This window comes from Chelonia mydas, chromosome 10 (assembly GCF_015237465.2).
Source record: "Chelonia mydas isolate rCheMyd1 chromosome 10, rCheMyd1.pri.v2, whole genome shotgun sequence".
NCBI classification, from domain to species: Eukaryota; Metazoa; Chordata; order Testudines; family Cheloniidae; genus Chelonia; species Chelonia mydas.
In genome coordinates this window covers 31,263,994-31,286,392 of record NC_051250.2, presented here as the reverse complement: position 1 = coordinate 31,286,392, position 22,399 = coordinate 31,263,994, and the positions used below count along the sequence as shown (strand labels likewise).

Sequence of the window (22,399 nt, the reverse complement as noted above, 5' to 3'; positions counted from 1 at the left end):
AAGTTTCCTGCCTCAAAGAATTGAGCACTGTTATATTATTTAAAAGAGTAGCCCTAGATCCTACTGCTGGAGGCACAGGTATGTTTCTTCTGAGCACAGCATTGCTGCCTCTGAAATGTGGAGTCATTAATGCATTTACTGTTTATTGATAGGTGTTTCTGTAGTCCTCATTACCATGGTATCTGAGTGCTTCACAATATTGAAAATACATCAAATACATGTGCACTTAAAGAGCCACACTGGTTTCTTTATGCAGGCAGCAAGGGCGTGGACTGGGGATCCACTTGTTAGCAGGTCAAGAGAGGGTGGGATGCTCCTTTCAATCCAGGGGGCAGGGGTCTTAATGGATGCACAGGGGCCTACTCTGTGCTTGTGTGCTGTGAAGTTCTCAGTGTACTTGGTGTGCTTGGAAATTTTGTGTGTGTGTGTGTGTATAGAGAGAGAGAGAAAAAAAACTAGTGATCTCTCAGTAAAAAGCATACTTTGTCAGGGAGTTGAGGGAATGAAGGGGCTAGAGGCGTGGCCAGGCCACAGGTGTGCTCAGCTTCAGTTCAGGGCCTAGGTACCTATAGAATACACGATAAACAACTTGCACTTGTATGTAGACCAGCTCTCCAGAAATGTGTGCTCTCAGATTTAATAACACTCCCTCCTCGGCATACTCAGGATGCGGTTTTTAAACATCCATAATGAATTTCCAGATGACCTTTTCTAAACACCACCGTGAACACACGCCTCACTAAACTACGGATAGGTCAGCTTCCAAAGCTCAGTATTTTTGAATAATCAGTCTCTCTTATGTTAAGCAGGCAGTCTGCTTGTAATAAATAATTAGCAGGAAGTGTAGCTATTATATTTTGCAGTGAAATTTTTCCCCCATACACACAGAACTCAAAAATAGCTGAAGAGACTGTCTTCAAAGTAGAACCAATAATAAAAAGAAACCCCATCAGGCACAGTCCAAGCATGGAAAATTCCGGCCCATGAGGATAATTTTTTAAAATTTAGGAGTGAGTGGAAACTGAGATATGAAAACTGTTTTGCAATCTTAAGTATAGCATATACTGTCATTCAAATTCTGAAGCAAAAACAAAGCAAAATTTCCTTGGCTCTGTCATTTACAGTGACTACTACGTGACAATTAGCAAATACACTTAGAAATTGAGGGATAATTAACGCACCTATTCCAAGAATCAAAGCTTATCAAGAATCAAGTTTAGGCTTATATTTTTAGATGGAAATGGGACTTGAGTCCCCTTTCTGTCCCAAACACAGCTTTCTGAAATTAGGTTATGTGTCCTTTGCTGCATCAGAGGTTTGTGGTTTCATCTGAACCTGGCCTTTTGCTGAAAGTGTTTGTTTTGGTGACCAAAATGCGTTCTTTCCCTTCTTGTCACATTCAGGAGAAATTCTAGGTATGGGGGAGAAGGGCCTTGAATTTCTGTAGGGAAATTACTAGCCCTCTTATAAGTCCTTCTGTAGTGACATTTCTGAACAGCATTCTTTGGAGTCCCAAGTCATGCTGCAGGATTTTCGAGAGAAGGACTCCGGTCCACATATTTAAGGCTATTTCCTTGAACCTGATAACATCTTAGAAGTGGCATCTTTCTATTCGTGTGAGACAGGGGAAGGAAGGCACCAGGCAGCTGTTGGGTCTCGAGTTCAAAGTGACAGGTAGTGTGTAGAGTTATTAGGCTATAGACTTGTACCGAGTCTCTCATAAGTCACACAACCTTTTTTGTCTTTCTCTTCTGGTCAAGCCTGCTGTATTGTACTTATTTACATAGTGGGGCCCATATTTAGCCCAACGATTCTGGGAGTAGGTTTGCTCAGAACCACTCATTCTGATTTTAACATTGCTGTAGAATCGCTTTCGTGTTTAGAGAAGCCTGATTTCAGCCACTTTGATGGCATAAAAGCTGCCATATGTGAGATCAGCATTTGATTTCCCAGCTCTGGCTTTCCCTTTCCACTCCATAAGCCTGAGTGTTGTAGAGGTAGCACATTGCGTGCGTGCGTGTGTGTATGGAATCCATGAATATGAGCTAAGAAGCTTTCTAGAAAGGATTAAGGGAGTTATACCTGAGGGAAATACGCCTTTGTAAAGCAATTGGTTGTGATATGGCTTCTGTTTGGGACTGTGGAGTTCATGTCCTGACCCTGGTGGCCAAAAGCAGAAATGGAGAAGAGCCTCCTATCCCTCCTTCTTCCCCCCCAGTTGTTAAGAGTGCTGTCAGTGAAACAAAGGTTTTTCTGTTATACTAATGTGTCCTTTGCTGTTGGCTTTTTTGTGATGACTAAGTTCTCCCTCACGAGGGGGACAGGGTTTTCTGCTTGAGTTTCACAGAGTTAATAGAGAGATGGAATTACCCAGAATTCAATTCAGAAAATCTAAAACATATAAACATCATTCTGAATCTGGCTTATGTTGAAAACATTGCTTATTCATTCACATGCTCTATGCGGCAACTTGGTGATTTGCCTTGAAGCCATCAACTTTGGTGTAGCTTGTATTTCTCTAGAATCTAGAGAATGGCCCTCGTACAGGGAACAAAGGCAGAAATTCTGGCTTTGTAATTCAGTTGGAGTTTACTTTGCCATCTTTTTAAGCAGCACTGCATTGTATTTACCAAAATGACCTTCTCTTTGTAGAGAACTGTCTGTGGAACATACTGCATGTAAGGCAAATGGAATTTTGCTAACACAGAGTTACTGCTGCAGATGAGTTCTCAAAGTTGTGGGTGGAGGTACTCTAAGATAAAGGGGAGAGTCCATCAGCAGCAGACAGACAGACAGAACAGGCTAAGACTCAAATGTTATAATCAGCAGGGATTCTGCTGTGCTAAGTTTCAGCCCTACCAACGTGTTGTGACTCAGCAAAAATGTTGGCCTGCAAAAATGTTGACTCATGCTTTTCTAGTTTAGATGTGAGGTTATCTGCTGCCTGAACCTTAAATTCCTTTAAATGTCTTAACAGACATAGAACAGCTGCTTACTGTACCCTTCCTGGCTTAGAACCAGTGAGCCCCACCTTATCAGCTGTTTGTGGCCGATAGGCTTTGCAGCACTTTCATTCAAGAGGGACACCTACAAATGGAATGTTTTAAATAAGCAATATTTGTTAGAAGTGTGTAAACCTAAATCAAATTCCATTTTCTTTGGGATTAAAAGTGCCACAGCACCTTTTTAGTTCTCTAGTGATTAGCATAAAATGTTATTGAAAATTTTAATGCCAAAAGCCTAGTCATAATGTCTGAATATTGGGGCATGTGTTTTCACTATGTAGCTCTACCTAAAGTCAGAGTATTTGCATGATTATTTGTCCCTATTCCTGTGTATGACCCAGGCTTTGATTCAGGTGAAGAAAATTAAAATAATGGTGACTGTGTGATTTGCCGTCAATGTAAATAAGCTACCTAAGGTTTGACTAAAATGTGTAAAACAAACACCAGTGCTCCAGTGTAGAGAGATTCGCTTGTGGTAAAAGCTGTGTCATCCTTGTATTTCCAGAGCTTTTGTATTAGAATTTATTGATATTTTTAATTTTTTCAGTAGTGTGAAGTTTCCCTCTAATGCTCTGAAGGTCTGTTCTGTAATCTTTCTTTTAGTAAATGGTCCAATAACAAATGGGAAGATACACAAGTAAAATGAGTAATCATGCCATAGGTTATGTTTGTTGTTTTGTACATGCCAACTTGGAGATCCCTCCTCATCATTTTCATGACTACTCCTTGGCCTAGTTATGTGTGTTTGACTTGCTGTAGTTACGGATCTCTGCCCTCCTGCTTTACTACTGTGTGAGTCAGAGAAATCTCCTTTGTCTTGACAATTGCCAGGGAGGCTGACCTCCAACCTAACTATTAAAGATAATTCATGCTCTTTAATGAAAATTATTAAAAATAACTTGTCCAGCAGTGCAACACTCATGTTGCATCTAGTTTCATGTGTTTGGCAGCTACTGAATTATTGACCAGGTCTGTTCTTGTATTGCCTGTAGGCGAATGCAGATCCATCAGTGATCAACTGTTTACACAATCTCTCTCGTCGAATTGCCATAGTTCTACAGCATGAGGAGCGTCGTTGCCAGTACCTGACCAGAGAGGCCAAGCTGATCCTAGCCATTCAGGATGAAGTGTCTGCCATGTCAGAAAGTGAGTTCTGAATTCAGGGTAATGGGGAGCTTATTTACCAAAGGGTACTTTCGACATGGGATAGTCAGTCAATTACTGGCCAATTTAATGAATAATCCACTTAAATGCAGATTACCATGGTTTGAGAATGTTAGTGTTGTACATACTTGTAGTAACAGTGAGGCAGTAGCAGGAATCCTGGGAGCTGGGTAACAAAGTGACTTAGTGAGCAAACCTTTCACATCTTGTTAACAGTAACAAGTCACCAGGACCAGATGGCATTCACCCAAGAGTTCTGAAAGAACTTGGATGTGAAATTGCAGAACTATTAACTATGGTTTGTAACCTGTCCTTTAAATCAGCTACTGTACTCAGTGACTGGAAGATAGCTAATGTAACATCAATATTTAAGAAGGGCTCTAGAGGTGATCCTGGCAATTACAGACTGGTAAGTCTAATGTCAGTACCTGGCAAATTAGTTGAAACAATAGTAAAGAATAAAATTGTCAGACACATAGAAGAAGACAAATTGTTGCGCAAAAGTCACCATGGTTTCTGTAAAGGGAGATCATGTCTTACTAATCCTATTGGAGTTCTTTGACGGGGGTCAACAAACGTGTGGACAAGGGAGAATTAGTGGACATAGTATACTTACATTTCCAGAAAGCCTTTGACAAGGTCCCTCACCAAAGGCTCTAACGTAAATTAAGTTGTTATGGGATAAGAGGGAAGATCCTTTCATGGATTGAGAACTGGTTAAAAGACAGAGAGCAAAGGGTAGGAATAAATGGTAAATGTTCAAAATGTAGAGGGGTAACTAGTGGTGATCCCCAAGGATCAGTCCTAGGAACAATCCTATTAAACTTATTCATAAATGATCTGGAGAAAGGGGTAAACAGGGAGGTGGCAAAGTTTGCAGATGATACTAAACTGCTCAAGATAGTTAAGACCAAAGCAGACTGTGAAGAACTTCAAAAAGATCTCACAAAACTAAGTGATTGGGCAACAAAATGGCATGTGAAATGTAATGTGGATAAATGTAAAGTAATGCACATTGGAAAAAATAACCCCAACTATACATATAATATGATGGGGAGCTAATTTAGCTACAACTAATCAGGAGAAAGATCTTGGAGTCATCGGTGGATAGTTCTCTGAAGACGTCCACGCAGTGTGCAGCAGCAGTCAAAAAAGCAAACGGGAATTTAGGAATCATTAAAAAAGGGATAGAGAATAAGACAGAGAATATATTATTGCCCTTATATAAATCCATGGTACGCCCACATCTTGAATACTGCATACACATGTGGTCCCCTCATCTCAAAAAAGATATACTGGCATTAGAAAAGGTTCAGAAAAGGGGCAACTAAAATGATTAGGGGTTTGGAACGGGTCTCATATGAGGAGAGATTAGAGGCTAGGACTTTTCAGCTTGGAAAAGAGGAGACTAAAGGGGGATATGATAGAGGTCTATAAAATCATGAGTGGTGTTGAGAAAGTGAATAAGGAAAAGTTATTTACTTGTTCCCATAATATAAGAACTAGGGGCCACCAAATGAAATTAATGGGTAGCAGGTTTAAAACAAATAAAAGGAAGTTCTTCTTCACTCAGCGCACAGTCAACCTGTGGAACTCCTTGCCTGAGGAGGTTGTGGCGGCTAGGACTATAACAGAGTTTAAAAGAGAACTGGATAAATTCATGGAGGTTAAGTCCATTCATGGCTATTAGCCAGGATGGGTAAGGAATGTTGTCCCTAGCCTCTGTTTGTCAGAGGGTGGAGATGGATGGCAAGAGAGCGATCACTTGATCATTACCTGTAAGGTGCACTCCCTCTGGGACACCTGGCAATGGTCACTGTCAGTAGACAGGATACTGGGCTGGATGGATCTTTGGTCTGACCCAGTATGGCCATTCTTATATTCTTAACTGGAGCCTTGAGTTTCCAACGTGATTGGGGGTCATGGGCAAAATCAGGCTCTCGTCTTAGTCCGTTTTTGTACATATATAAAAGCCGTCTCTTTACTGCTTGGCGTAACTGTCAGGTTCTGCTTGAGAGAAGTTACTTGGAATGTAATTGCCAGATTATAGTGCATTTAAACAAAGGAGCAAGAAAGAATGAGACTAGTTCCAGTTTTGGAATGGAGTTGTTTAAAAAAGGAATACTGCAACAGTGTAAAATGTTATCCTTTAGAGTTTACATAATTTATTACAATAATTGGGTCCCATTGTTAAAGCCAAACAATAAATGGGGCAAATCTTTGAGAGAGGCGCTTTCATTTTTGGAGGGTGGTGCTATGCTTGAAGTCAGCTACAATATTATATGCCAGTTACTAACCCAGCAGCCAATGAAACCCTGCTCCTGAGCTGTGGTGGTATGTGCCCAAGTGTGTATTTCCACAAAGTAGGGGTTGTACTGGAAAACCCACACAGACCATTTGCTATAACAGTCTTTCTGATTCTCACTATGATTCAATCAGAGAGACAAGGTGGATGAGGGAATATCTTTTATTGGACAAACTTCTGTTGGTCAGAGGCAAGCTTTAAAGCTTACACAGAGCTCTTTTTTTAAAGATATTCCCTCACCCATCTTGTCTCTCTAATATCCTGGGACTGACATGGCTAGAACAATGCTGCTTACAGTGTATGATTTCAGTTGGACAAATGGACCTTCTCAGGCCTTATCTCTACTTTTCCCTTCCCCTTATAGTCCCTGAGGTGACCTACTCTAATCTCAAGCCCTTGAGGTGCTATCATGGTTCTTTTTTCTCTGTAATTCCTGCTAAAGACTCCCATGTGTATCCGAGCTTTGAAAGAGCTCTCTTACTGCAGAATTTCTTGTGCTTGTCATTTTGTTTTGTTCATTTGTTTGTTTTTTAAGAAAACAAAACCCAAACCCTTTTGTGTGTTAAAGGAAGATGTTTGTCACTCTTTTCTGAATTATTGCCATGTTGTGGCATGTAGTTATAAACTCAGTATAAAATGTCGCTGAAAATGCTAATGCTGAAAGCCCAATCATAATGCAGCAAGGTCTCAGTATTGGAGCATGTGTTTGCACTATGTGGCTTTGCCTACAGTCAGAGCTTGTGCATGATTCTTTGTCATGATTCCTGTGCAAGGTGACATTCGGAGTCAGGTGAAGAGAATTAAAATCTGGTGGTGGCTGCATGAACTTCAGCCAAAGTAAGCAATCATGGTTGACATAGATGGTAAAGCCTCTAATGCACACTGACCCATCTGTCAGAGCCCACAGTTGGCGTTTGCAAAGGAGCTTTAGTTTTAATCTGATATTTTTGAAACCCAAAACAGTGAAAACTGCAGTTTGCAGGAGACTAAAGTATTCGCCTGAGACAGCTCTTCTGGTATCCCCAAATATCTCGGTGTAGCTGTTCTTTTGCCTTTCTCATGCTTTTGAGTATAAAAAAAGGGCACTCCATGAATAGGGCCAGTTTGAATGGAGTTCTGTGGCTTTTTATCATTCAGACTGCCTTTGACTCCACTTTGCCTTATCTCTGAGATCACCTGTGTTACATAGAGATCCCCACTCTACAAGTGAAATAGCTCAGTTGCTTTTGTGACTAGCTCTGCTCCTGTCATTCACTAGGGAGGGAGTATGAGTGATACAGATGTGCCTTCTGGTGCATTTGCTATCCAGATGTGGGAAAGCCCTCGGGTAATCAAATCCAGGTTTCCCATTCTGTGACCCTGTATGCCAAGCCCTCTGGCCATCCTCAAGAGGGATCTTTCTATTTCGCATGTAGAGTTTCCATGACTAGTGTAGATAGTAACATGGCATTGTTTCAACCTGTTATGAAGATGTCCCCCTTTTTAAGGTCACTCAGTAAAATTTTCAAAAGAACCTATGTCTCGCTTTCAAAAGTGACTTAGACACTTAGGAACCTGTGGTCTCATTGAAAGTCAGTGGGACCTATGCACTTTTGAAAGCGTTACTTGCTGTGTTGTAACCGAAGAATCCCAATTCTGTTGAGAGTGAGCCAGTTGCATGAGCTGTTACAGTTAGAGTATGGAGTGAATTTCTGGAGCTTTACTAATAAATCAGCATTAACCTCTTAAGTGTGTGTGTGCCTTGCTTTACTTTCACAGGGGTACAACATGTATTGTCTTGCTACAAGCATTAAAAACTAAAACTTAGAAGTAAAAACAAAGAAGTAGTTGCTCCTCAGATTAGTGAAGATGCCCATATTGCATAAAGTTGGGATTCAAAAAGAAGTTCTTATTACTTTTGCTTAATTAAAAAACAACAACTATGAAAGGTGAATGTGGATTAAACGGACTTGAATCTGTCACTGTCTAATCTGTCCACAGAATCTGCTATTACAATTGTGCAAAATTCAGTTGACCGTCTGAAAGCAAGGTTTCTCTGCTTTGAAAACAGTTGAATGCTTTCTTGTTTTAATCTTCCCATAGCAGCAGAAGGTCCGCAATCACCTTTCCATCACATTCTGCCCAAGTGCAAGCTGGCCAGAGACCTCAAGGAGGCTTATGACAGGTAAGAGGAGTCCTTCTGATAGCCCATGCTATTCTGCTTCTTGGTGAAAAGTCTTTGACCTGTATATTATCACTAACTCATCTGATTTTATGTGTCTCTTCCCATTAGTGATTTTTGGGTCACTGGAGACACCAGTTCAGAGAGGAGGTTTGCCTTTATTTTTGTATTGTGTTTGACTCAGTCTCATCCCAGGCAGTGAACGTGAACAAGTATAGAGCCCAAAAAGTGAGTGGTCCTTTCGGCTTTGAAGTTAAACCAGGTGGAGATTTGTAGCAATATGGAGTTTAGCTGTCGGAGTAAATCAGAAACGTTATGGAGACCAAGTTGCTGTCTTGGTCTCTCCAGTGGGATATCCCAGGGATTATCTTCTATGGGGCTTGATAGGAGTCTTTGTCATGGCTACAAGAACTGTGCTACTCTTCCCTGGCTGGCAAGAGGCCTAATGACAACTTATTTGCAAAGCAGCATTTTGGGCAGCAGCTCTCCCAGCAAGCGCCCAAAACATACAATTTTATGCAGTGCCCCATGTAACATAGTTGGCAGTTCCACAGGTTGCCCCCACCTCACTTGGTTACACTGTGCGCGCATGGAAGCCTGAATGAGCGAGGCCTTTAGCAGCATATAAACTGCAACCTGTCAAAGCCTGACCAGTTAATGGTTCTGGCTGGGATTTCAAAGATGTCTAAAGGAGTTAAAAGCTCAATTCCCATGAATCTCAGTGGGAGTTGGGCACCCATCTCCCCTTGGGCTCCTTTTGAAAATTCCAGCCTGTGTGTCTTTCTGTTCTGACAGTCATGGCATTGCTAACCCCTTAATGCAGAGCAAAGGGCTGGATTTGGTGCACTAGCATGTGTTGTGACAGTAGCTACCACAGCAGGGGGAGAAGAGAACCCTGAACCAGGGACCTTGGCAGATAAGTAGAGCAAGAAGGTTGACTCAGTGTTTAGGGACCAGGCTTCAATTCCTTGCTCTGCCACAGACTCCCTGGGTGACTTTGGTTAAGTTACTTAATCTCTATGGACCTAAAGTTCTCCATCTTCAGAAAGGGGTAGTAGCACTTTCCTACCTCACAGGATTGTTGTGAGGATAAATATGTTAAAGACACATGATTAGATACTACTGTAATGGGGGCCAGAGAATCATTTTAGATAGGAATGGATTGTCAATCTTCTATATTAATGGCTTTTGAACTTAAACTTCTGGAAGAAATTCAGGCCCCTTTGAAAGAAGCTGCAGAATCTGGATTTGGTGTGAATCCTGTAAAACATACTGTGAGTTTTATTTGAAAACATTTTTCCTGGCCTGGATTTTGAATATCCAACTCTCACTCACTTCTTGTTTTTCTGCCTTCCTTCTGAATTATTTGTGACTCACTAAGGTTGCCACTGAATGATAGACTATGGGGACTGCCCAGTAATACAGTGACATCTAGTGGCTGAGAACAGTGACTGAGAGAATTTTGAATCTAGGACCAAAACTCATGGTAAGGACGGATAATACATAGCATAGCGGTGCCGACACAATTTTCCCAATGTACTAGCAGCTGCCATCCATTGAGATAGTCCCTGTCCCAGTACACGTCTGTCTGGGGGAAGTAGGTTCCCTCCTCCCCCTAGCCCTTATCCATACTGTAGTGGAAACTTCTCCCACATTATCTCACCTTGACATGGAGCATTGCTCAATGGAATCTTGTCTTTAATTATTTTACCTAGCTTATTTCTGATTTGAAGGTGTTACTAGAGTCTATCCCAGTTAAAGCTGGAATGAACTTGTTTGATGGTTTCCTCACCAAGTGCTGTTTGCTTTATATCTTTAGAGTCTGCTTTTATGGCATTGTATCAGCATCACTGTACAATTACAGTTGTTTACAACATTATATGCTTTGTATCTCTTTGATTAGTCTGAGGTGGGCAAAGCAATTAAATAGTTATAAATCTTGATAGTAGCCAATTATTGTCTAATTGTGTATGAATTTCTGGCAGTTTACCTCCTGGGAAGCAGCATGGTGCAGTAGATAGGGCACATGGAGTTGTGAACCAGGTTCTATTTCTGGTTCTGCCAGTGGCTCGCTTGGGCAAGTCACTCAAGCAAGTCAGAAACATCCACTGATTTTTTGGATGCCCAATTTGAAACATCTTGGACCTGATTTTCAGCAGTGCCAAACCTCTGAGTTGACTTTAATTGGAGCTGTGGTGCTGTAACTGAGGGGGATGCAATTGTTTCAAAGTATTTTCCTACAAGGTGCTCCCCACTAGATGGCACTAGAGTATTTCAAGTCAGATCTGACATATCTCTAGTGCTTCATTCTGTGTCATGAGATGTATAAAAATCTGAACCTTTGTCACAGCTCAATGCATTGAATGCTCCTATCTTTTTAATTGCAGTATAAATTAGGTGGGCTGTCATGATTACAGGTAGTTATAGCACTAGTTCCCATGATCTCCTAATGGCTGTAGAAAAGAACCTCAGAAAGCAGGGGTTTTTAATGATTAGTTTAAAAGATTTTAATGCATTTGGGATCCTCAGACATTTTTTCACACAACTCTGCCTACAACGTGAACAAAAAGCTATGGCTTGAAGGCCAAAATATCTCAGCTACAGCTCACTTCTAAGCTGCAAACATGCACCCATCATAAAACCTAAACCCTCCCACTAGTCCAAATTTAGGTAACCGAACAGACTGTTTGCCATAGTTTAAACTACAGCTGCAGAGAAGCTTTGTTAGGTTTACACCAGCCCACCACTTAATATTTTCTTCTTCAAAACCTCTATCTGTTTTAGTGGGGCTCTACTGTTTCCATCCCATTCCAGATAAGTTTTTCATACAAGAGCAACCACGCACTTTCAGCCTGACTGATTTCTTTTAGGGGAAGGGTGACAACCAAAGCAAGAATGAACAAAAATAGAGAAAATCTTCATGAGGGTGTTGTCTCTCTGTTAACATTTTGTTTCAACTTTGTCTCTCAAAATGTCAATGTCCCCACAATACAGGCAGGCTTTGTAGAAATTTCTAAGGTGAAATACAGAGCAAAAGTGATAGCCATAATATAGATACATACACCATAAATGGTTTTGAGACAGTGGGCTTGTCTAGATGGTTAGTTTAAGTGTGTGGCAGGTTGGAGTGTTTCAAAGCAGAGTAGATCAGCACACTCTAGGGAACTTTTAGTGCACAGTAGCAAGGTCCACGTGGCCAGTTAGCGCGTGACTTGCTAGTATGTTGTAGATTTACAGCCCACCTTGCAGCGCACTGACTAGTCATCTGGACAAGCCCAGAGACTACTTATACACAAACTGGTCTCCATGGTTCGGTAGAAGAGGCTACTGAAAGGTCAAAATAATTACAACATCACCACGTGAATAAGGCCGATGTACTGACACAATAACAGCCATAGTGCATGGCAATGCTTGGTCCAAAAGCCATAAATAACAGATAACAAGTAGTGTACATGCAAAAAGGGGTACATCTTATTCAATGCTCCAAATGGCTACTGCTTTGTATTTCAAAGAGCAGGCTACCAACACAAGACTATAATCCGCTTCCTAGGGTACATTTTGAATAGCATGTCTAATAATAATAAACATGTCTATAGGACACTCTACTTGTAGATGAAGTGCTGTAAAAAGGTGAGTAGATATAATTATCTGTATCTTGCATATGGAGAAACAGAGGTGCAGAAGTTAAGGCCAGAATTTTCATAAGTATCTACAAATTTTGGATACCCAGTTTGGGACATCTCAGATCTGATATTCCACAAGTGCTGAGTGTCTGTGTTGAATTTAATTGGAACTGTGGTGCTCATCACCTCTGAAAATCATGTTCAAGGCATCATAGTGGACAACCAAAATTAGTGGACACTTACTCTCACACTTACAACTATTACTCATTCACTTTAATGTAGATAATTGAGTACATTGAATTTTGGATTCAGATGTTATTACTTAGCCCTGTTCTAAACTGCAAAGTTAGGTCGACCTAATTATGTCCGTGTACACACTATAGCCTTGCTCCTGCTGATGATGTAAGTGCCCTGCTACACCAACATCATAATTCCACCTCCACAAGAATTGTAGGGCTTATGTCAGTATAGTTAGGGTGACGGTGTCTGTGTAGACACTGCGGGTTACTTACATCGGCTGTTTGCTGTCATTCAGAAAGCAGCTCACAGCTTGGGCTGTCACCTCCAGATGGGGGGGGGGGGGGGCTCCAGTTAGAGCCTGGTGAGCTCTCACTCCCAGCTGGGCTGCTGCCTGGGCTCTCTGCTTGGAGCCGGGGTACCCTCAGGGTCCTGGCTCCCCTCTCTCCTCCAGGTTGCTGCCTGGGCTCCCCACTCCCTGCTCGGTTCAGTTCACTCCTGTCTGCCAAAGAGGAAGAAAGGATTTGAATAGGGTGTTTCCCATCTCTCAGGAGAATACTCTAACTACTGAGCTATGCGATATTCTGATGTGGGCTTTGTGTGTATAAAAAGATCTTCTACACTTTCCACAGTATGCATCCGATGAAGTGAGCTATAGCTCAAAGCTTATCCTCAAATAAATTGGTTAGTCTCTAAGGTGCCACAAGTACTCCTTTTTGCGAATGCAGACTAACACGGCTGCTACTCTGAAACCTGTCAATCTAGGCTGCTGAAGTTGTTCCATTGTGGATAAATACATAGCCATTGAAGCAGGGAGACTGAAGCCTAGGTCTCCCACATCCCAGTGTTTGCCCTGACCACTGGACTACAGAGTGTCTCTCTCATTCTCATTGGCTCATTCTCATTCTGCTCCCTTCCCCCACCAGCACAGACTTAGGTGCTTGTTTGACAGAGGGGTGGGCCTTAGCACACACCCCTCTTGCCGGCATCTACCTTTGGCTAGCTTAGGCAGTTTTGGAATAGATTGTTGGCTTTTGTGGATTGCATTCTTAGGTGTCTGTCCCTCCTTGTTCATGGTTCAGGGACCCATGGTACCTAACTCATCTTTATGGATCACAGTTTTTTTTTCTAGACACCTAAAAATTAGGCACTGTGACTCTTGAGTTCCAGTGCCTAAGTCCCTTCATGGATCCCACCCCTAATAATTTGTTCTGTGGAGTCCATTTTTATTTTCATGTTTCCTTTGAGCATTGTAAACAGTGTGAGTGAATATTATATCCAGAATACTGTTTGACTGTGCTGTATTTTAAGAGTTCACTCTTGATGGCTTGTTACCAAATGTATGTCAATTGTGGGTGAATCTGCTGGGTCTTCCTTAGCCAGGATAAACAAGTGTGTTTTAAATTTCATCCTTTAAGCCCAAGAAAAACCAGGGAGTTTGTAGTACTGTGGTGTAACTTTGGATGTCCTTTAAAGGCTTCTGGCTGCTGACTGGATGTGGGATTCAGGAATGTGTGAGAGTGGCTTCCAACTCTTAGTGCTTCCATATCAAATTTGCTTAATTTACAAGTAATGGATTTTTCTATCTACCAGGTCTTCAAGTTCAGGCTGGGATCTGAGAGTAAAGCTGTGGTCTTTCTGCAGCTCAGATCATTACCAGTAATGATTCTGGGGTGAGATCTTAGCTAACGACTTTGATGGTGCACAACACAGAACAGAATCCTGATCCGCTCCACTACTTCTGTATTTATGGGGTGGCAAGAAGCTGCACTCTCGCTAAATCTGTAACATAGCTTCAGTTTAAAGCTGACTTTTCAGACTTCAGTAAACACTACATACAGTCAGATAAATTTGAAAATTGTTATGCGAATTCATGACTTGGGGTGGAATATTTGGTAATTTAGGCTATTGTTTACACAGCAATGTAAACTTAGGGATAGTGGGACTTGAGTTAGCTGATCTGTCAGGAACCCTGGGCTTGAGTGTCTACATTGCATTTTAACCCTAGGTTAAGAATTTTCTGACTCATGCTCAAACCTTGGGTTCTGGCGTCCACACTGAAGTACACAGACCCGAATCAAAGTAAAGGTATCCTGAAGTGTCTAGCGCCCCCCACCCCCACCCCATGTCGACACTGTAGCCCAGGGGTGGGCAAACTATGGCTCACGGGCTGGATCCGGCCCATGAGGGCTTTGGACCCAGCCAGCGGGATTGCCACCTCCAGGGCGCCATGGGGCTACGGCAGGCTCCCTGCCTGCCCTGGCCCTACGCCACTCCCAGAAGTGGCCGACACCATGTTCCTGCGGCCCCTAGGGAGGGGGGCAGAGGGCTCCTCATGCTGCCTTCGCCTGCAGGCACCGCCCCCTGCAGCTCCCATTGGCTGGGAATGGGGAACTGCGGCCAATGGGAGCTTTGGGGAGGTACCCGCAGGCGAGAGCTGTGCGTGGAGCCCTCTGCCCCTCCCTCCCCCAGGGGCCGCAGGGACGTGGTGCTGGCCGCTTCTGGGAGCAGCGCAGGGCCAGGGCAGGCAAGGAGTCTGCCTTAGCTCTGCTGCACGCCACTGCCACCCCAGAGCCGCTCAAGGTAAGCGGTCCCGGGCCGGAGCCCGCATCCCAAATCCCTCCTGCAGCCCCTGCCCTGAGCCCCGTCCCGCACTCTGCACCCCCTTCCTGCACCCCAACCCCCTGCCCTGAGCCTCCTTGTACACCCCGCATCCCTCCTGCGCCCCAGCCCTTTGCCCTGAGCCCCTTCCTGCACACCACACCCACTCCCATACCCTGCACTCGCTTCTGTATCACTGCCCCAGCCCTACATTCATGGCCCTGCATGCAGTTTCCCCACCCAGGTGTGGCCGTTGGGCCAAAAAGTTTGCCCACCCCTGCTGTAGCCTTAGAAACATGGTGCACTGTGGGGAAACTCTTCTGCCCACCCTGTTTCCTAATGGTGGTGATGCTATTGATGGGACTCATGTGCCCATAAGGAGCATGTGAGCACATACGGCACATAATTAGCTCCTTTTGTGGCTGTCTCAGTAGAATGACTACAATATGAAAAGCTTTATACTGAACTGAGAATTGGGCTTGCCAGCTCTAGGCTGAGTCATACGGGCACCTGTTCAGAGAATAATTAGGAAATTTATTTAAATGAAACTTTGCAATGCTTAATTTTTAAAATGGGATTTTCAATGAAGGTGGTTTTGTTTTGTTTTTATTTTATTTTATTATATTTTTGTCTGTTTTGAAGATTGACATAAAATGAAGGTATCAGAGGAAAAACACACACCCTCACAGCCCGGCTATTGCCAAGCAGTGAAGTGCACCCCAGGGCTTTGGGTGCAGTGTGGTGTTGTAATGCTTTTTGCACAGAGATAAGGGGAAATTCTTGGGTTGTTTCTGTGTGAAACTTTTATTACTGGACTTGCTTCTGCTAAGATCTAGTGTCTGGCACAAAGAAAAAGCACAGCTCCAAAAACTACTAATAAAATTATTGGACTTTAATTCTCAATTCTCAGAGCCAGAAACCAATGTTCTCGTGTTCCTGTTTGTACACTTATCACTGCAAATCTCTCTGCTGTACTGGTATACAGTACCTTTGATTTTTAAATTTTTAAACTTTAAAAAAAATTTGGCCAAAAATTTCAAAAATGTAATCTTTGGTATAAAATTTAAAACCACGGATGCTCAGCCATAGGCTAGCGGGAACCGTAGGTTTTCAGTACAGCTGAAAGTCAGGCCACTTGGCTCTGAATGTAGTTAGGTAGCTAATTTTAAGGCACCCACTTTTGATTAATAGTGCTTCTGGCAATAAACTTCCCTCTCTGCTCTGCACTGGCATCGTCAGCAGAGCAGCCTGCAAACCACTGGTTCCTGTTGGTCAAAAACCTGGCAACTAGCCAGCAGTCAGGAGATTAATGTGACCCCTCTTTCACACTGGTTGGGTAAATGTAAGTTCTTTTTCTAATTTTGGTTCTTTTCCACTCTGAAATGTTTTAGAGCAAATGATCAATTCCCAAAGGAGAGCCCTGGACTGGCAGAAGTGGTGCTCCATAGATGACATTTCCTTTTGGGTTGTCTGGAAGTGAGACTTTGGCAAAGACTCTACAACTTTATTCCTAGTGTTTGGTGGTTTCGAAAATCCAGGGGAAGTGGGACACTGCCTGCCCTTAAGCCAAGCCTCTTGAGGTTGTTTAACTGCCTCTTTCTTGGCATGTGCAGTGCTTGGCTTTGTCAGTTTTTAACAACTTTGTTGGGGAGTGCGCTTTGAATACAGCTTGTCAGAGAAATCATTTAAATATAGAACCTTTCTGAAAATATTGTGTAATGTATTAAAAAACCAAAACCCTAAAAAATGCAATCCAGAGAGAAATGAGGTTTTTTTGGTGACCTCTGTGGTTCTGAATCCAGATAGTCCTGCAGCTAGAGACAGTGTTTTAGGGGTCCATGCACTGAACTGATTTTCAGGCTCTGTTTTAGGAACTGTTTAGTGTAAATGCTGATGTCAGCTGGTGTGGATGGGACATCAGCTTTTTTTATGGCCTCAGCCAGCACACCCTAGTCAGGAGAAATAGCTTTTTGAGCAGATATGTTTATAATACAGAGAGGGTGGGGTGTTTTACCCAAGTGTGCTTGTACTTGGGTGGTGGAGGAGGTAGTGAATGCCATAAAGATAAGGAGTAAATATGTCACTGTCTAAAAACAAGAACAAAGATCTGCTTGAGTGAAGCCGGCTGCCCCAAACTCCCTGCTTGCTGTGTGTCCTGCTTTGTAGGGGTAGTAAATAAAAGATACTTAAAGCTGCTTTCCAGCCAAACACTGGGATCAGACTTCATTATCATTCCTGAAGTGCATATTCTCTCCACTTCAATCCTGTTCTTTTGGGCAAGTTTAAAAGTTTAGTTTTAGCTGCTGTGCTTTCCTAGAATGAAGGAACTATTTAACAGCAACTTTCATGATTTCCTGTGACAATCAGGAACAGGTCAATGGGAAACACACCACCTAGGTAGAATCTGTGGAATCAGTGTTGTGGTGACATGTTGCTCTGTAATGCCTAAAGTGCAGTAAGGGAACTTCCCTCCCTCTTTATCATACAGTAAAATTATGACGGAAACATTGGGCCCAATTCATCATTGCCCCGTGTGCGATCCTCCAGTCCCACCATACCTCCCTTGGGAACACCCCACCACAAGGCCTCTGCATCACATTTACAGGAGATCCTCCTCCCTCCCTGGTGCATTGGTGTGGGGTGAGGGCCAGCTGGAGGAGGGAGAGAGGGAGAGTGATTGGGGCATTCGTATGATTCTGTGACCATGCAACAGCCTATAAGAGACAAATTAAAGCAGGCCTTATGGACCAGAGCAGGGGTGGGCAGCTGGGGAGCAGGGTCTGGGGCTTTCCCTACTCTGGCGCTGCAGCCGGGGGTGCTGGGTTGGGGGCCGGGGCATAGCCTCGCTCTGGGGCGCAGGCTCTGGGGGCTGCACCACGCAGCTCCTGGAAGCAGCTGCATGGTCCCGCTCCGGCGCTCTAGCAGGGTTGGGGGCTGCTCCACGCGTAGGAGCCAGAGAAGGGACATGCCACTGCTTCTGGGATTCACTTGAGGTAAGCATTGCTCGGAGCCTGTACCCCTGAGCCTCTCTCCAAGCCCCAATCCCCTGCCCCAGCCCTGATCCCTCTCCCGCTCGCCAAACCCCTTGATCCCAGCAGCCTCCTGCACCCCAAACCTCTCATCCCTAGCCCCACCGCAGAGCCCTCACTCCCTCCCGCACCCCTACCCAATTTTGTGAGTGTTCATGGCCCGCCATACAATTTCTATTCCCTGATGTGGCCCTCAGGCCAAAAAGTTTGTCCACCCCTGGACTAGAGTCAAATTGGTCCCTGGCAGCTGCTGAAAGGAGGGAGGTGCAGTCTCTCTCCTCTCTTGTTGTTCTGGCATCAACACAGGTGAATCTGGCCCATCGCTTTTACTCAGGAGAAAGGCAGCAAATGCTGTATGTATTTTATTTTTTATTTTTTGTTTAAGTCTTTGCACTACAGGGGTGGTGAGATTGCACATCAACAACTGGCTTGAAGTGAGTTTCTGTCTGCCTCATAAAATCCATTATGTTGCAACAAGCTTTATACCTCCTGAAGCGATTGAAAGAAGCCTGAAAGCTATTAGGTAAATATACCCCGTTCTTCAGTGCCTGCATGTTCTTGTGCCTTTCTAACACTAACGTTTAACTTCTCTCCCTTTGTTCTGATTGACCCAAACACTTTACAGCCTTCCTGAGAAGTGTTACAGAAAATAATGAAGATTGACTATTTTCTTTGTGCTCCCAAATCTTGGAAATGGACTGTGTCTTTGTGGTGTGGTGTGAAAATTAGAGCCCATTTTGGTTCTCTAAGTGGTGGTAATGAGCTGAAACCAAGCTCTGCGCCCCAGCCTGTTCTCTTGTGCCAAGATTTTTTTTTCCAGGTATTTGTAGCACTGTTATTGACTGAACACACTCGGTGGCAATGCTGAGGTTTCAATGTAATGCAGCAGCCAGCTTCTGCATTGTTTACAGTTGAAAGATCTTGTCTTAGAGGTTATTGCAAGATATTCCCCATTCAAAGTGCCATCCTTAAAAGCAAACAGTTCATTTTAACCATATTCATGTTGAGGTGATTTCTTGTCCATATCACAGTTCCATGAAGTATCTAAATTCAGAAGGATTGGTATTTCCTGTAGGTTTTTTGGTCCCATTTTTTGTTTCCCGCTGTTCTATGGAGGTTTAGTTGCAAAAGTCACCTGCTTCATTACTTTCATTTTTAGTGCCCAGTTCTGATCAGCAGTGCACAGTGAGGTGTGTGCATTTCATCCCTGCTCCCTTGGGACCCCAATCTGTCCACCTGTCTGGCTAGCTTTTAGGCTTTCCAAATGGTGATAGAGGCTTAAGACTCTTTTTTGGCAGAAGGCAGCTTGTCTTGTGACATAAACAAGAATGAACTAACTGTGAACATAGTCCTTAGCTATAGCTATCACAGTATCAGATGGTCTATTTTGCCAGTAGCTTGACCACATGTTCCAGCTCTCTGCCATAGTGAGGTATCCTCATCCTTCAAGAAAGAAGCAATTACAGATGGCAATGTTCTTTCTACAGGCCTTACCATGCCTTATTACTACTGAATGATGAGAAATCGTTGCTTAATGAGCTCCCATTGGACTGTTCCCCGGCCCTGGTGAGAGTGATTAAAACTACCTCTGCTGTGAAGAATCTGCAGCAGTTGGCTCAGGATGCTGACCTGGCATTACTACAGGTACAGCTGACCGTTTTAATTGAAGCTGTTTCAATTCATTAGGCATTTTCCTTCTTAGTGTCTGTGGTGTTTCTATAGTATCCTTTATATGTGCATAAAATGCTCAAAGGGCTAAAGTCTTAGCGCTAGGGAGAGGGTTGGAAAAGGCATCAGCCCCTCCTGGTGGAGGGAGAAGTTGGTCAGCCCTCGTGCTGTTAGCCAATTCAGAACGAACTTTAACTTGGCCTCTAGTAATTTAATCCCCTACTCTCTCTCTCACGTTGCTCTTTACTTTGTAAGTGTACATTTTAAATGTTGGTGCAATCTAACCTTGCCCAGTCACAGAATATCTGTTACTGTTGCACCTGGGTCTGCTAATTCACAGTGCTGGATTTGGGTTTCCTCCTTTCTGAGAGAGCAGAAATGCTACTTGAGCATTGTGTAGCTATTCAACCCGCTATCTTATACATGTTGTGCTAACTCCCAAACACCACAATCAGATTGGGCTCCATTGTACAAGGTGCTGTACAAACACACAATAAATCAGTCCTTGCCCCAAAGAGCTGACTGTCTTAAAGGTAAAATGGTAAGATGGGACAAATAAGTGGGTTGGGGGTAAGGAGCAGGGGAGACAGTATAACAGGGTCAGTTCAGCAACACTCAATTCAGTTCAGTGTCTGGACCGTGGTTTGGTGGTGGCCTGGGTTTCCCACCCTGTGGGAAATGTCAGTTTATTCTTAAGTTGTGCTGCTGGGAGGAGAGAATATCTTAGCCCTGAAACAGGGGCTGCAACAGTACAAAAATGACAGGGTTTATAGGCTAGAAACTGAAAAATGTCTAGATGTCTGAGAGGCTGAATTTCTAATGTGTGTCATGTTTTCCTGCTTCTCCAACCTTCAGAGAATCTGGCTTCACAAGAATTGCCAGACCTGTGGTGCATATAGTCCAGAATCCTGTCTCTGACAGCAGCCAGACCAGATAGAATCATAGAAATGTCCAACTGGAAGGGACCTCAAGTCCCGCCCTCCTACTGAGGCAGAATACATAGACCATCCCTGTCTAACCTGCTCCTTTTATATTACCCAAAGCCCATTTTCTAGACCTCAAGAGCCAGGAAACACTTCCCCCCCACCCCCCTCCGGTCCCCCTACTGAGCTCACTAAGCTCCTTCCCCCATAGCTTGTTAACTGGATAGCTTTGTCTGCTGTGCATGTAAATGTATTTTCATTGTTCTTTGCCAGTTATCAAGCTAGTTAGGCAGGTAAATACACATTCCTTTGCGGAGGGCAGGCTGACTTTTTGCACCACCTCCCAAACACATTTTAAGAACACGTTTCCAGGACACGTATACGACTCTTTGTACATAACCTGTACGTACATCACACAGTGATTTTTTGGGACCAGCATGTCACCAATTTACATATGATACATGACCACATAATACATACATATTATGACAAAAGTATGTCGAGGGGTAATGAGTGTGTCAGGTCTAATATGAATTACAGTATGGAGGGGCCTCTGCCAGTTAGCACTGAGGGGCTGCAAGGGTCATACCTCCCCTCTTACAGTGCTGTAGGAAGGTCAGCCGTAGGCTGAACTGTAGGCAGTGGATCAGAATCCTCTTTCCTGGACAGGGATATACCACTATATTTTCTTTCCCTTTTAATATGCACAATTTCCATGTATTCTTGGAACGTCCTACACCTCCGCAGCAGTTTGGAATTGGTGCCCTTGGTTCTGTGTAACCAAACTGATGGAGAGGGGTCAGTTAGAACCCTGAATTTTCTGTTAGAGAAAAGGCCTTACGTGCATGATAACGCCATACAATGGCATACCACTCTTTTCTATGACAGAGTAATTCTGTTTGGTGGGTGCCAATTTTTTTACTTCAGAAAGCAGTGGACTGCTTTTTGCTACTTTCCCCAACTGCATTAGAACTGAATCTAAACCAATGTCTGATGCATTCATGTGCATTCTGTCAAGATCTGGACTGGCCACAACAGGCTTTTCTGACGAGATTTTCTTTATCAAAACTCTCTTGACAAGCTTTTGTCCACACCACTCTGTTTGGCTTTGTCTTCCTGCAGAAGTCTGTGATAGCAGACATAATGTCAATGAACTCATGCATAAATCAGCAGAAATAGTTAACCATGCCTATGAAAGATTGGACCTGCTTTTTGGTCTGGGGCACAGGTCAGTTGTTAATAGCTTCTGCTTTCAAGGGATCAGGAGAGATTTGGCCACCGTCTTACACAGTATCCCAAATAAGGAATCTTTATTGCTCATATTGTACATTTAAAGTCCTTCATAGTAAGACTTTCATCTCTGAGTTTTGAAAGTACAGCCCTCCAGTGTCTCTTGTGAAGTAACAAAGAGTAGCTGAACATCGCTATATTATCGTGTGAAGTCTCATAATCTGTTTAGCACTTGGTTGACAAGCCTCTAAAAAGTGGCTCCTGCATTAATTAATCCAAAAGATAACATTTTGAACTCATGAAGTTTATACCCTATTAGTAATAAAAGTAGATTTCTTCTATGCATCGTTGTCCAAAGGAATCTGCCAATATCCTTTTACCAGATCAGTTGTGCTAAGAGATACTTTGGGCAAAGCAAAATATAACATTTTATCAATTCTGGGCATAGGATAG

General features: G+C 43.3%; 1 protein-coding gene across 24 annotated transcripts in view; it reads left to right on the top strand.

The window, feature by feature from the left end:
• NPRL3 (NPR3 like, GATOR1 complex subunit) overlaps positions 1-22,399 on the top strand; it is a 101,697-nt gene that overhangs the window by 28,827 nt on the left and 50,471 nt on the right. For 14 of the 24 annotated variants that reach the window (XM_037911148.2, XM_043524420.1, XM_043524411.1 and 11 more), the window contains 4 exons: positions 3,998-4,151; positions 8,557-8,638; positions 18,511-18,648; positions 19,613-19,769. In XM_037911148.2, the coding sequence (XP_037767076.1) occupies positions 3,998-4,151; positions 8,557-8,638; positions 18,511-18,648; positions 19,613-19,769 (531 nt within the window). Of the gene's footprint in view, positions 1-1,538; positions 1,675-3,120; positions 3,359-3,448; positions 3,798-3,997; positions 4,152-8,556; positions 8,639-18,510; positions 18,649-19,612; positions 19,770-22,399 lie in introns of those variants that run through there. The other 10 variants (XM_037911145.2, XM_043524410.1, XM_043524419.1 and 7 more) reach the window with 6 other exon arrangements.